General features: G+C 40.5%; 1 protein-coding gene across 1 annotated transcript in view; it reads left to right on the top strand.

The window, feature by feature from the left end:
* LOC149817846 (peptidyl-prolyl cis-trans isomerase CYP21-1-like) overlaps nt 1-12,998 on the top strand; it is a 35,299-nt gene extending 22,301 nt beyond the window's left edge. The window contains exons 3-7 of the mRNA XM_089984168.1: nt 8,474-8,521; nt 9,694-9,717; nt 9,944-10,126; nt 12,232-12,307; nt 12,529-12,998. Coding sequence (XP_089840294.1) covers nt 8,474-8,521; nt 9,694-9,717; nt 9,944-10,126; nt 12,232-12,307; nt 12,529-12,691 — 494 coding nt within the window. The 3' untranslated portion in view covers nt 12,692-12,998. The remainder of the gene's footprint in view (nt 1-8,473; nt 8,522-9,693; nt 9,718-9,943; nt 10,127-12,231; nt 12,308-12,528) is intronic.
* Nucleotides 12,999-13,599: the final 601 nt, after the last annotated feature.

Here is a 13,599-nt window from a genome sequence, read left to right as displayed (position 1 = left end):
CAGTGGATGAGAGGAGAGAGAATCAAAATAGAGAGAGAAGAGAGCGTACATGAACAGAGACATTGTCAGATGTCGGTGGAGGAGGTCACCGATCGTCGGACGTCAATGGAGGAGGAGGTCGCCGGTGGCCGAAAACGAGAGAGAGAGAGAGAGAGAGAGAGAGAGAGAGAGAGGAGTCGGGTGAAAAACAAAAACCCTAAGCCCTTTCGTTTTTTTTTGTGTTTTCATGATTTTTTTAAAATATCTATTTTGCCCTTATTCAGAAAATATTTTCTTTAAATTTCTTGGTTTTCATGTGTTAAATTCTTTTTTAAAAAGGGCAAACTAGACATTTTAAAAAGCATGTGTTTCCCTTTAAAGGGGGGACGCATTCCCTTTTAAAGGGGGGACACACTTCCTACATTTTACATGCGCTTCCCCATGCATTTCAGAAGCACCGCATTTCTTGCTTTCGAAGCGTGTCTCGGAGAAGCGCGCTTCTCCTAGTCCATGCGCGTTTTCGGTAACTCTGGATAAAACACTCTTTGCAAGTGGAGCACGAAAAATGAGGCATGAATCTTGAAGATCGAAGGTCCTTCAAGGCTCTGATGCCATGCAATGAAATGTTGGTCTTCCACAAATGCACGAGAAGCCTTAAAAAAGGGTGTCTATTGGAGACACTTCAAGCACAACCCATAAAAGGGTAAAAATGAAATAACACACTAAAATTATAAATATTTATTTCTTAACAAGAGATGCTTAAAAAACATTGCATTACATGAGAGGGGATCACTCCTATTTATACAAGTGGAGAGTGAGATGGGAAGAGCTCTTCCTAAGAGTTGTTGGACTAGTCCAACGACTCTATTTGTAGCAGTTGGACTAGGTCCAACGACTATAAATATGGTCAAGATCTAACTAGATCTTGACCAACTAGTTCAAAGTGAACTAGAATATAAAAAAGAAGAATAAAAGAAAAGAAAGAAAAATGAAAGAAATAAAAAAATTATTTATATATTATATTATTATTTTATTAATATATATATATATATATATATATATATATATATATTATATGTATGACATGTTGATGCAGTGGAAGTGTTAGCTTGCTCGTTCCTTGACGATGACTGTCGAAAACACGACTCTCGTGTTTGTGCAATGCTCAGAAAATGAAAGAAAAAGTGAAAGGCCCACCGAAACGATGGGGCGTGTTTTTATTCACTGGAAACTTCAAGGGACAATATAGAATATAAAACTAAAAAAAAGGACTCAAGCAATTAACTGGAATACCGAAAGAGAAGCAAAAAGGAAAGGGTCGGTTGGAAGAAAACAAAACAGGAAACGTCAAAAGTTGTTGCTCTTCAAAATTTTTGTGTCCCCTGCACGCAACCCTAGATGAGGCTTTTAAAAGCCTCATTTGGATTCGGGTCATGGGTCATGTAGTATGGGTCTGGGTCCATCCTGCCCTGCATCATTCTCCCCTGGTGGGAAAGAAGTCGGCTCTGACGACTTGTTGTCTCCACAGTAAGCGTATAGATCAGACACATTAAATGTAGGAGAAAGGTGCCAAGTTTCGGGCAGCTCAAGGAGGGAGGATCGGTCAGATAGGCCTGCTAGCCGGGGAAACCCGGTCTCCTTGGTAGGAAGGAGAACTATCTTATGACCCTTAAAGAGAAATGTGTACGTGTTCCTACGACCATTATGGATGGTTTTACGGTCAAACTGTCAGGGACGTCCTAATAGGATGTGACACACACTCATAGGGGCTACATCACACCACACTTCATCGTGGTAATGCTCCCCCATGGAGAATCGGACTAGGCAACGCAGGGTGATGGGTACCTCGTTCCCTTTCTTGAACCATGCCATTTTATAGGGTTGAGACAATTTTCCCTTTTTTAAGTTCAAAGTGGACACAATACTCTCGGGCACCATATTCTCGCACGCTCCGATATCAATGATAACATCACACACGCGCCCCTTATAGTTGCACCGAGTTCTAAAAATATTATTCTGCAACCATTTTGTCGGTGCCGACTCTCGGGATGTGGTCCAAACATGACGGATGGTTAACAATTTTTCGATGCTGCCATCGAACTCTATGACTTTCATCTCATCATCTCCTTCAACAGGCGACTCACCCTCGCTCTCACTATCGGACGCAGACTCAACAATGCCCTCTGCTAGATGGGTGTTCTTACTCATGGTGGGACACTTCGATGCAATATGACCTAACTCTTGACACCTAAAACAACGAACGGTGGACTCACTGGGCTTACCTTTGGATCGGGTGTGGTATGCGGGTCCAAACTGATCGGGTTTGCTAGGGTCGACTCTAGGGGTGGACTTAAAGTCTTCTTTCCTAGGGGATTGGGAAACTCGACTTAAGTTGACTGCACTAATCATTACAGGGTGTCCTATGTTCTTGCCTCTTTTTCAATTTCTCCTCCATATCCATGGCATAACTACTTGCCTGATCTAATGACTGCTGGTGGGCGGTCTCCTCGATCTGCACTCGCAGGGATAGACGATGGAACTCAGCAGTGTACTCCGCCACAGTACTGGTGCCTTGACGTAAGGTAAGGTATTTTTTGTAGGCTCTCTCAGTGTGATCTGAAGGCATGAACTTAGACTGCATTAACTGTTGCATCCACTCCCAAGTTTGTACACGCTCTAGTCCCTGCCGCTCCCTCGACCTCTGCAGCTCAACCCACCATGTCTGCGCTAGGCTTCTTAATCGAGTAGAGGCTAGGGAGACACGACGGTGCTCAGCGACATCGTGGTAGTCGAAGAAGAACTGGACGATATAAGACCAGTCTAAGAACTGCTCCGCATCGAACCGACTTGCGAACTCTGGAAGTTCCAGCTTCAACCCGTACGTGGAGGGGCGCTCTAGTGTTCTATGCTGACGAGCCTCCACCATGCCTGCAGGATACTCGTTTCAGAAGGCATCATCATCCATCACGATCTATCTCCTTCACCACGATACTGCTCTCCTGGTAATTGATGCTGACGAACTTCGACGACCTGTGGTCGGCGCTTTGGTCGCGTCGGTCCCTGCTAAATCTGCATAGGAATCTGTCTCTATCTAGCTTGCCCGTGAGGGGGCGCTATTTGCGGCCGGTGTTGTGGCACCGGTATGACAGGTGGTCCTGCGATAGGTGGAAGGGTTGGTCGGGTCTCGAACTCTAGGTGGGTAGGAACTGGATAGTATGAGTTTGGGTTATCGGTTGGGTTAGGATAGTGGTATTGGGTCGGATACGGTATTGGATTCTGGATCAGAATTGGGTTAAAGGGTTGGTTCAGGTTCAGGTATTGGGTCTGATTGGTATAGTATTGGGTTGATTCACCCGATTGTTTGTGGGTCGGGTCTATCCCTAAACTATTCGTCGGACCCAGATTTGGATAGGGTGGATTGAGTTGTGGGGATAAAGGGCTTGGTTTGAACTCGATCCACGATCCATATGATTATGGGTCTGGTTTTGACTCGGCTCAAAATCAAATTGAAGCTCCGTTCGGGTCCGATACAAGTTTGGGTCGGTATTGGATCCATTTTGGGGTTAAAAAATAATGGGTTGGGTCTGATTCGTGACGAACCGTGAACCAAACCCAATTGGGTTGGTCGGGTAAGGGGGTTCGGAACCCGGACACCCTCCCAGGGACCCAAAGGGTGGTCCCCGAGACCTGGGCCTGGGTCCCGCTGAAAAATGTTTCGGTCCGGACCCTCTCGGGTTCGGACCCATCCACACGGGTCCACCAGCTTCCACCCGCTGTTTGTTGTCGTAAGGCCTCTGCGCGCGGGACCAGGGGGAAGGACAAGCTCCTTCCCGGGTCGGGTCGTTGTGCCGGGGCCTGCAGCAGGGTTTTGCGTGCTGCTGGGGTCCTGTGGACTAGACCCGACCTGCGGCAGACCCACAGGAAATCGAAGCCTGGGTTGGGGCGCACCCGGGTGCAGTGGGGTACCTGCCAGGGGTGCCGAGTTCGCCTGGGTGCCACCAGCTACCGAATTGGGATGACAAGAAGGTCCCACGCTCGGGCAGGGGTGCGATCAACAGAACCCAACCGACCGGCGTCGGTTGCGACGATCGATGCCGTCACCCAATCCCGCCCCCGTATTCAGCACAACCACCACACATGCCTCCTTGGTCGACTCGATGGCCGCAAGCTGATTCTCGACCCATCTAGGCGCCTTGACATGCTGGCCACATCCCGGCTGACGCACAACATGTTCTCTTGCAGTTTGGTCATCATCTCCATCATCAGCAACATTGGGTCTGCGTTGTCGGCATCCTCCTGCTCATTTGTCGTCGCCGGATCGCCCCTCACCTCTGAAACCATATCGCTGATGAAGGATGTGGCGCAGGCTCTGATATCACTTTGATGCAGTGAAGGTGTCGGCTTGCTCGTTCCTTGATGATGAATGTCGAAAACACGACTCTCGTGTTCGTGCAATGCTCAGAAAATGAAAGAAAAAGTGAAAGGCCCACCGAAACGATGGGGCATGTTTTTATTCACTGGAAACTTTAGGGGACAATATAGAATATAAAACTAAAAAAAGGACTCAAGCAATTAACTGAAATACTGAAAGAGAAAAGCAAAAAGGAAAGGGTCGGCTGGAAGAAAACAAAACAGGAAACGTCAAAAGCTGCTGCTCCTCTTCAAAATTTTTGTGTCCCTTGCACGCAACCCTAGATGAGGCTTTTAAAAGCCGCATCTGGATCCGGGTCACGGGTCATGCAATATGGGTCTGGGTCCATCCTGCCCTGCATCACATGTTGACTGAAGATTGTGCACCAAACATTGGTTCGATGAAAAGGAGATTCTACAACCATGATCGGCAATTTAAGAAACGGAAAGAAGATTTAAATTGAGTTTGGGGACAAATCTATTTTTTGGTATAAAAAAGACTTAAGAATTTTTAAAGTCACCAAACTCTTTTATATCAAGAGAAGAGCCATCGATAGTGAAAATATTAGATTTACTTGAATTATTTCTACATTCAGAAAGTAAATGATCATGGGGGTAATATGGAAAGAAGTATCGGAGTCCAAGAGCTAAGAAATTTTACTTAGAACAGAAGAGGATATCGCGGCTCCCGTGACGAAAGAATATGAACCTTTGAGAAGCGGTTGTAGGGCCTCCACTAATTGGGACAATGACATGGTTCAAATGGATTTGGAATTTCCATTGGTTCTATTCTTATCCTCATACAATGCATCTACGCTTGCCGCTCTTCGTTCATCCTTTCATTTAAATTCGAGGCAATAAGGCTTAATGTGTCCCGGTTTTCCACAATTATGGCATATGATCTTTCTTTCTTTATTATTACGTTGCCTTCAAAAGTTAGGTCTTGTGAAGTGAGGAGACTTGTAAGTGTTAGTGTTGGCATCAGGTGTTTGGACCGCCAACACATTATCTTTGGATTCTTTGGACTCGGTCATGGTCTTCAACCTAGTCTCTTCCATACATCAACCAAAACTCGATGAAGAGGTTGAGGCTCATCTTTTCACGATGAGTAATGTTGAGGCTCATCTTTTCACAATGAGTAATGGTGACCCTCACATGTTCAAATTCGGGTCTTAAACCTTGCATAAATTGAAAAAATTGCTCTTCTAAGGTTTCTTTCTTTCTTAGATGAGCATCATTGGATGTGTCCCAAATAGGTTCTAATTTAGCCATTTGATCCCAAAGTCTTTTTAAGAATCCATAGTACTCGCTCACACTTTTGTCACTTTGTGTGCATTTATGGATCTTGTTACGTATTTCTCATTTGTGAGTGGCATATCTTTGGGTATACATTTGCTTGATAAAAGTCCAAGCCTCATCTGCTCTTTCAAATTCTAAGATGTTCTCACATGGCTTTACACACATGCTTCCCATGAAGGGTGAGAGCACTTTAGCATGGCCTAATTCCCATGCTTTATAGCTATTTATGTAATCCAAGAGAGCTTTATCTCTCATTTCCTTTAAAGGTCTCCTCTTTTGATGTTACATCTTCTCCCACCACAACTTTGGTAAGAGTAGGTTGAACTTTCGGAGCAAGACCATCAACCAAATGCTACAATTCTTTTCCTATTATTTTTTTCACCACGGTGGCTCACATGTTATAGTTGGTCCCATCGAATTTGATGGGAATAATGGTTACAACTTCTTTGTCGATCATGAGAGAGAGAGAGAGAGAGAGAGAGAGAGAGAGAGAGAGAGAGAGAGAGAGAGAGAGAGAGAGAGAGAGATTGTTGATGGCATGCTTCCCGAAGCAACGAACTGATGATCCTACGATCTTCACAGTCCACCATGCTATCTTCAAATACAAAGAGCAATCAAGGAGCACCAAGGCTCTGATACCATGTAATGAAAGAGCAAAAAATACAAATGGATGCCTCTTATGGGCTTACAAGAGCACCACTTATGGGTTAATACAAAATTCATACACATAAGCCACTTATGGGCTTGAAGCACAAGTAAAAATAATGAATATTATTGAGAGATTGTGTGCTTGAGAAAGCAATATCCATCTAAGGGGAAACATCCCTATATATACACAAAGGAGAGCCAATATACTGTTGGGAGCACAGGAATTTACAAAACAGAAAAAAAAAATAAAACAAAAAATATACAGATACAGTAGTGCCCCTAGTGGGCGCAGTCTATACAGTGAAAAGACCGAAATACCCCTAGTGGGTATTACCTGTTGCAATGATATATATATATATATGATACAACTTAACACCTGACATTTGTTGGGAGGCAATTATGCAAGGAATGCCAAAACCTAAGATGGACTATATGCTCCTTGCATCTAGCATTAAAATCCTAGAGTTTCTTTCCCAGCAATGCAAACCACGATACATGGAAAACCCACCATCTCGAAATGAGAATCCTAGGAGATTTAGGATTGATATCTCGAGGCTGGCTTAGGGTGATTGCAGCTTTCTTAAAATTTTCCAGGAACAATTGTAGAAACTAGAAAGAATATCCTAAATTCCTTTATGATTAGTGATAGTATTTCATTGAGGTGCACAAAGACTTGGAATTTGGCATAATTAGAATATACATTAACACTAAGAAAATCAATCAAGTAAACCTTGAAGTATGGTTGGTGAGATCCATGTGAGAAAGTTGGAGAAGGAAAACTCAATTTTTTTTTAAGGTAATAGTATGTGTCATACATTCAGTTCAAACTGGAAACACTACATAGAGATGCTTGAACCCTTCTGGTTTTGGTTTGGAGTGGTGAAGTTTTATCTAGATAGGCTTCACTGTGATCTTTGATTGGCTGTTTTGCCGATGTTTTTCATTTCATTCATCAAGTATAAGTAGGGCTGGAAATTCATTCATCTCAACTAGATTTTAGTCCACTTATGTACATAAGAAAAAGCAGCAAAAGTAAATGATGCATTGAACAAAAGAGAAACTTGAGGCTGCATCAGAATATAGAAGTCCTTGATCCTCAAGATGCTATATATACATGTACATACTTGAAAGATAGTGAACATTGTTGTTAATAGTTATCATGTACATGATTATATGTATATATGTAAGAAACAGAATCACAAGACGTGGGAGATGCTATCAAATAGGATACACAATGGTGGCAGTAAAATTTGTCTGATCATATATTCTATTTTTACCTTTCAAGGTTGATTTCATATCAAAATTATCTTGAAGAAGTGAGTTTCGTTGTCTAATATTGATAGAAGATACTATTTATTGGTTCAGGATTGATCAATCATTTAAAGGGAGGTAAATCTTATGAACTGTTGCATGATTATTGCAGAACAATTACCATTACTGAAACTTAGGGGTGGCAATCGTGTCGGGTTGGCGGGTCGACCCGACGGGTTGGCGGGTCAGCATACCTCAACCCGAACCCGACCCGTTTATTAAACGGGTCGGCTGTGGCAAACACGAACCCAGCCCGTTTAATAAACAGGTAACCCGACACGACCCGCAAACCCATTTAATAAATGGGTTGGGTCGGGTAAACGGGTTCTCAGGTCAGGTTGGCAGGTTGACGGGTTGGCAGACTGGTTGGTGGGTTGGCGGGTCGACCCGACCGCCTAACCCGTTTATTAAACGGGTCAGCCGGGTTGGTGGGTTGGCATACCCCCAACCCGAACCCGACCCGTTTAATAAACGGGTTAGGCGGGTCGACCCATTTATTAAACGGGTTGGCTTAAGCCCAACCCGAACCCGCCTAAGAGGCGGGTTGGCGGGTCGGGTCAGGTTTTGCCACCCCTACTGAAACTTCAGTTGATCAGTCTTGATTCTAATACTTTTACATTCTATTTTTTAGCTTATATCTTTTTCTTTTTCTTTTTTTGCTAGTTGTCTTAACTACATCATGGAGTTCTACTTCAATCATCCTTTTTTTTTCAATACCTGTGGTTTTCACCAGTATTTTTATCATGATTCTGTCTTGTTTGGTTTCCTTTTTCCCTAGATTGGATGCCCTAAATCTTGCCTGACTTTTCTTTTTCATCCTTTGTAGGTAGAATTGTCATAGGCTTGTACGGCCAGGTGGTACCCATAACTGTTGGTATGTTCTTTGGGTCCTTACTCTAATCATACATGCATTTTTTTTCTTTAATCAAGCACTTCCTCTGATCAAACATTAACTTTTTTCTCATAGATTGAAAGTTGAAACAGTTCAATCCTTAACCATTTTCATCTAGGACTTCATTAGCTTATGATCATTGGAATTTCTTGGTTATTTTTTATGCCCAGCCTTCTCAATGTGGTGGAAGTTGCCACTGATTGGTTCTAACTCGTGATTGAGACATATAGTTTTGTTCTAGGTATGCATGCTCATCATTTTAACATCATAACTCGTAGTGTCTCAAAATGTTTTCTTAGATGATTATCAAGAAGAATCATTCAGTTATACCTAATGGGAAACCTCATTGCTCAAGGACAGTTATACAAGTTTCCAGAGTTTTTTTTATAAAAAACACATATTTTGAATGAATATATATATGTATGTATGTATGCAGGCATGTACCCATGTATGATTCGTGAATGCAATCTTTAAATAGGATTGGCCAAGCAATGCCTTGTAAGGCTTGGTAAATGTGTGTAAAACATTGAGATTTTTGGTAAAATCTGGTATTTTCATGTTTCATTGTGATTTTCTTACAAGTGATTTGATAAGAAAAGAATTGGTAGATAGTCGCTTAAATTTTTACAATAATCTCACGAAAAATAGAAATTGATTTCATCTATATGTAGCAATTTTTGAAGTATATATTTTCTTGGAAATGGAAAACTAGGAAAAAATTTCCATGCTATATTTAACAATTAATTTTGTACTTAGTGTAATAGGTTCTTTTCATTGTTTTGAGGATATAATAGAAGTGTCTTTTCTTTGCATAGGTTCCTTTCATTGTTTTGAAGATATAATAAAATTGTCTTTTTTGTTTACATGGAGGGAGGGAGTATTTGTTCATCTTATACAAAGAAACATATAAATTCTTTTGGTTCATTTTCCACTACTACTCTTGGTTTGGTATTCCACATTTCTTATTGATAGATTCAAATATTACCATTTACATCATTTTATCCTCCTGTCGCTTGAAACCTTCTATTTTCATGCAGGAAAAATCTTATACAAGTTGATGTATGTCTTATCTATTCACTGTTTAGTTTCCCCATTTTGCCTCATTGACATTTTAATTATATATTGCTTCCTAACATAAATATTTTATTTTGCAGAAAATTTCAGGGCTCTTTGCACAGGTATTTTGGTTTCTGTTTGCTTCAATTTTACTTTGTTTTTTCAGGTTAACAAAATGTATTTGATCATATCTTTTTTTTTTTACTAATTTTCTGTTTCAAAAAGAACTCCAACAGGAATTATCTAAAAAATTTCACATATTATCCAATGTTGTTTAGCCTGTTCTCATTATGTTTTTTGGAAATTTGTGACCTACGTAATTTTTCTATGGTATTGCTTCTCTTCTAGGTGAAAAGGGAAAAGGAACAAGTGGGAAAAATCTACATTATAAGGGAACACCATTTCATCGTATAATTCCTGGGTTTATGTTACAAGGTGGGGATACTATTTATGGAGATGGGCGAGGCAATGAATCTATCTATGGAGGCACTTTTCCTGATGAAAATTTCAAGATAAAACATTCCAGTCCAGGTTTGCAACTCTTGACCATCACATTGGTTTTTGTCTGGATGCAAATCTATAATGTAATTGATGATAAATACATATTTATAATTTTTTATAGTTATGTTATTTTTTCATGGTTTCTGGATGTCTTTATCAAAATAAATTCCTTTTATTTGGGTACAAGGGAGTTTCTTTTAGTGCCTTATATCAGAAAGGAATATTTTCTGTCCTTGTGCTAAGCCAACTGGAGATGCATATCTGTGAAAAGGAAAAAAAATCTAGATTTTGTTCTTTATTTTTATGATTTTTCAATGGTAGCTGGTTATAACAAAGCCCAAATGCATGTAAGAAATATATTTTGCTGAACTGCTAACTAGTTTTCCTTAAAGTTTGCTTGTCATTGTCACTTCATTGTTTTATCTTTTAACTTGGTAGGGTCTTTTCCGTTAATTGTAAAAGGGTTAAGAACTTCTGGTAATCTGTCGAGCCTGCAATAATGATTCCATGACCTCTGTCAAGGACTACCAAAACCGAGTGAACTTACGATCTCGCATCCAGTTGGGGTTCCAATTGAAACTAGAAAGTGCCTGCTTATGATCCCCTTGTGATCTGTATTGTCCCTGAGGCTTTTGTTGGTTCTGGTTTTGGGAGGACTTGGACTGTCCCTTGCACTTCTCAGGATTGACAATACTGATTTGATTCTTGGAATCAAACTTTTTGGTCCTAGGATCCTCTTGGTTCTCGACTTGGACCAACAAACCATCATACATCCCTCATTTGTGGTTGGACTCCATCCAACTGGTTGCATCGGCGAGTTCTATAAACATTTCATACTTCTGAGTGGCTAAGAGTCCCTTCAGTGGTTGGTTGAAGTTGTTCATAATAAAGGTGATGGTATGGGATTCTCAAATTGGGCCCCTCATGTGATGATATACTGATCTCCACTTGTTTATGAAGTCTTAGGCATCCTCATCATTCTTTTGCCGAATATCATAAAGATGACTGATCAACAATAGTGTTGTTAAAAGCGCACCTCGCCTTGAGATGAGGCCCTCTGGGCCTCAAAGTGCCAGCTAGAAGAAGAAGAATTGCAAAAATATCCTCTCTGGATTTCACATGTTACTGTGGCAAACAAATTGACCAGGTAAAAATAGCTTTGAAAACCGAAAATGGTGAAGTGGAACGGGCAGAAAAATGTAATGAACTAACCTGTATGAAGTTTAAATTTTGAATCGTGTGATAGCTGTTGGGGGGCAGTGCCATCACTGACCAACAGGTCCAATGTTTGAATCCTACCTGGGACTGTGCCCTAGCTTGCGGGTGGATGGGTGCGAGTGTGGAGTGAAGAAAAATACATATATATTGGAAGATCAAGAAAATGACTTGAGAAAAAAGTTTTTTACCTTTGTTATTGCTAAAAGCTTCCTTTTTCAGATTGGAAATTGACTGCGTTCACTTTTTGCCTCAAGTTCACACTGATCACCTGTTCTCTAGAACACAGAAAAAGAAAAGGACGCATGCACACATGCATGCACACTCATGTGCAACTGCATACACATGCACATGTTTGGTACCATCAATAGTTTCCTAAAAAAATGTCTTGGATCAAATTGTTTCAATAGAGAAGTTTGCTCTTTTTTGTTGTAAATTTTAGTGCAATATGGACCATTTTTTTATTTCGATAAGAAACCTGTCTAAATCGGTTTATACCAAATATACCCAACTACAATGGGATATGCAATTATTTTTTGTTTTATCTGGAGCAGTATGACTGTGTTTGTCTAGCCAGGTCAAGCACATGAAGGGGTTTGACCTGATCTAAGCTCTAGTTTTACCTGCATGAGGTTGTCCCATTGTTGCCATGAAATAGTTGCCCTGGTCAGGAGAAAGAATGCGACATTCCTTGTTGAACAATTAATTGTCATCATTTCATGGGTCAGCTTTTTTAACCAATGGTAAAATTATATTGTTGTGTTGCCATCTTTCATTTTTCTCAGTATCTAGTAATGGATAACCTTTTTAACGTGATTAGCAAAGTTTAAACTGCAAGTGAATTATGCCATTTTTCTTCTTCACTATAGCTGTATTGCAAAGTACCCTTGAGCAAATTTTGACAACTTTTTTCTGTTCAGGCATTGTGTCAATGGTGAATTCAGGGCCTGATTCAAATGGTTCACAGTTTTTCATAACCACAGTGAAAACTTACTGGTACGCAACTTCTTTAACTCTCTTTATGCTGTGCATGTAGAAGTCATTGCTTACTGCGTGATGTTGATCTTGTCTGTACTGGGAGCGTTGGGAGATTTGCCTTTTTCTTATTTTTGTCTTGTTGTTTTGATTTGCTTCTTTCTTGTACTCTGACTGTTCGTCACCTTTTGTAATGAATGTTCATCTTTGCCTTCCAAAAAATATGTTCCAACTTCTGTTAGGCTTGATGGTGAGCATGTTGTATTTGGAAAAGTTATTGATGGCATGGACACAGTCTATGCTATAGAGGGTGGAGCAGGTGCCTACAGTGGGAAGCCCCGGAAGAAGGTTACCATAGTTGATTCTGGTCTAATAGTTGGACCCGATTGGAATGCGGAAAAGTGAAGATTCAGCTGATTTTTGTGATCAAAGTGTTCCATTTGGACGCCGTGAGTCATGCCCAGATCAGTTTTGCACAAGTCTGTGTACGTGCTGTTTCAAATGTATGATACGAAGTGATAACAGAAGGTTGGTTAGCACTCAAGCTGGTAATCAGAAGATAGGAAGACTAAAGGTACTTCATGATGAGCCAATATTCTCTGATTGAGATCTTTCAATTGTAAATCTGTTTCATTGTATCCTGTTTGGACTGATCAAACCAAACTCCTGTATTGATGATAAGCATAATTGATGTTTCTCAAATCAGAATTCATCGTCTTGCGTTCCAATGGATATTCTTTTTCTCATCTGTTTTTTAGTCAAGGTGATTGCTGTAAATCATGTCACAGCATTTATTCATCATATTGCCTCTAAATGCTCTACTTATAAGTCCCCCCCATAAAATTTCATTCATTCTGATTCCAAGAAGTAAAGCTTCACCTAGTGTTGGACAAAAACCTCAAGCTTGGCTTGAGCTTATGTATTTAATAAAATAAAGCTCAATTTTGTCTCACTTTATTTAAACGGGTTATCTTGGTCTCGAACCTAGGCTTGTTCAACGTTCTATAAGTTCGTTTAACTTTTTCAACATAAAATATTTACGCATGTTTTTTGGTAAATTTTTTTATCCCAAGAATTCTGTGGTGTAGTGGTAGGCCAAATATACTTTATTATTTTTAAATGGACAAATATACAATGCATTAAAAATGTCTTATGGTGTGTCCTTAGACACAGGAATCCAAACAGCGTGTCCTTGTGACAGCTTACTGCCTAAAACAAATTGCATTGACAGCCCTAAAGACAAGTTACAATAAATATTTAGAGCGTTGAAGGTAAGCTTAGCTACCCCCGGTAGAGAGCATTATTTATGTGAA

This window comes from Nuphar pumila, chromosome 13 (assembly GCF_984573655.1).
Source record: "Nuphar pumila chromosome 13, dmNupPumi1.hap1.1, whole genome shotgun sequence".
Classification (NCBI taxonomy): domain Eukaryota; kingdom Viridiplantae; phylum Streptophyta; class Magnoliopsida; order Nymphaeales; family Nymphaeaceae; genus Nuphar; species Nuphar pumila.
The sequence above is the reverse complement of the archived record's forward strand: the minus strand, read 5'-3'. Positions and strand labels throughout refer to the sequence as shown.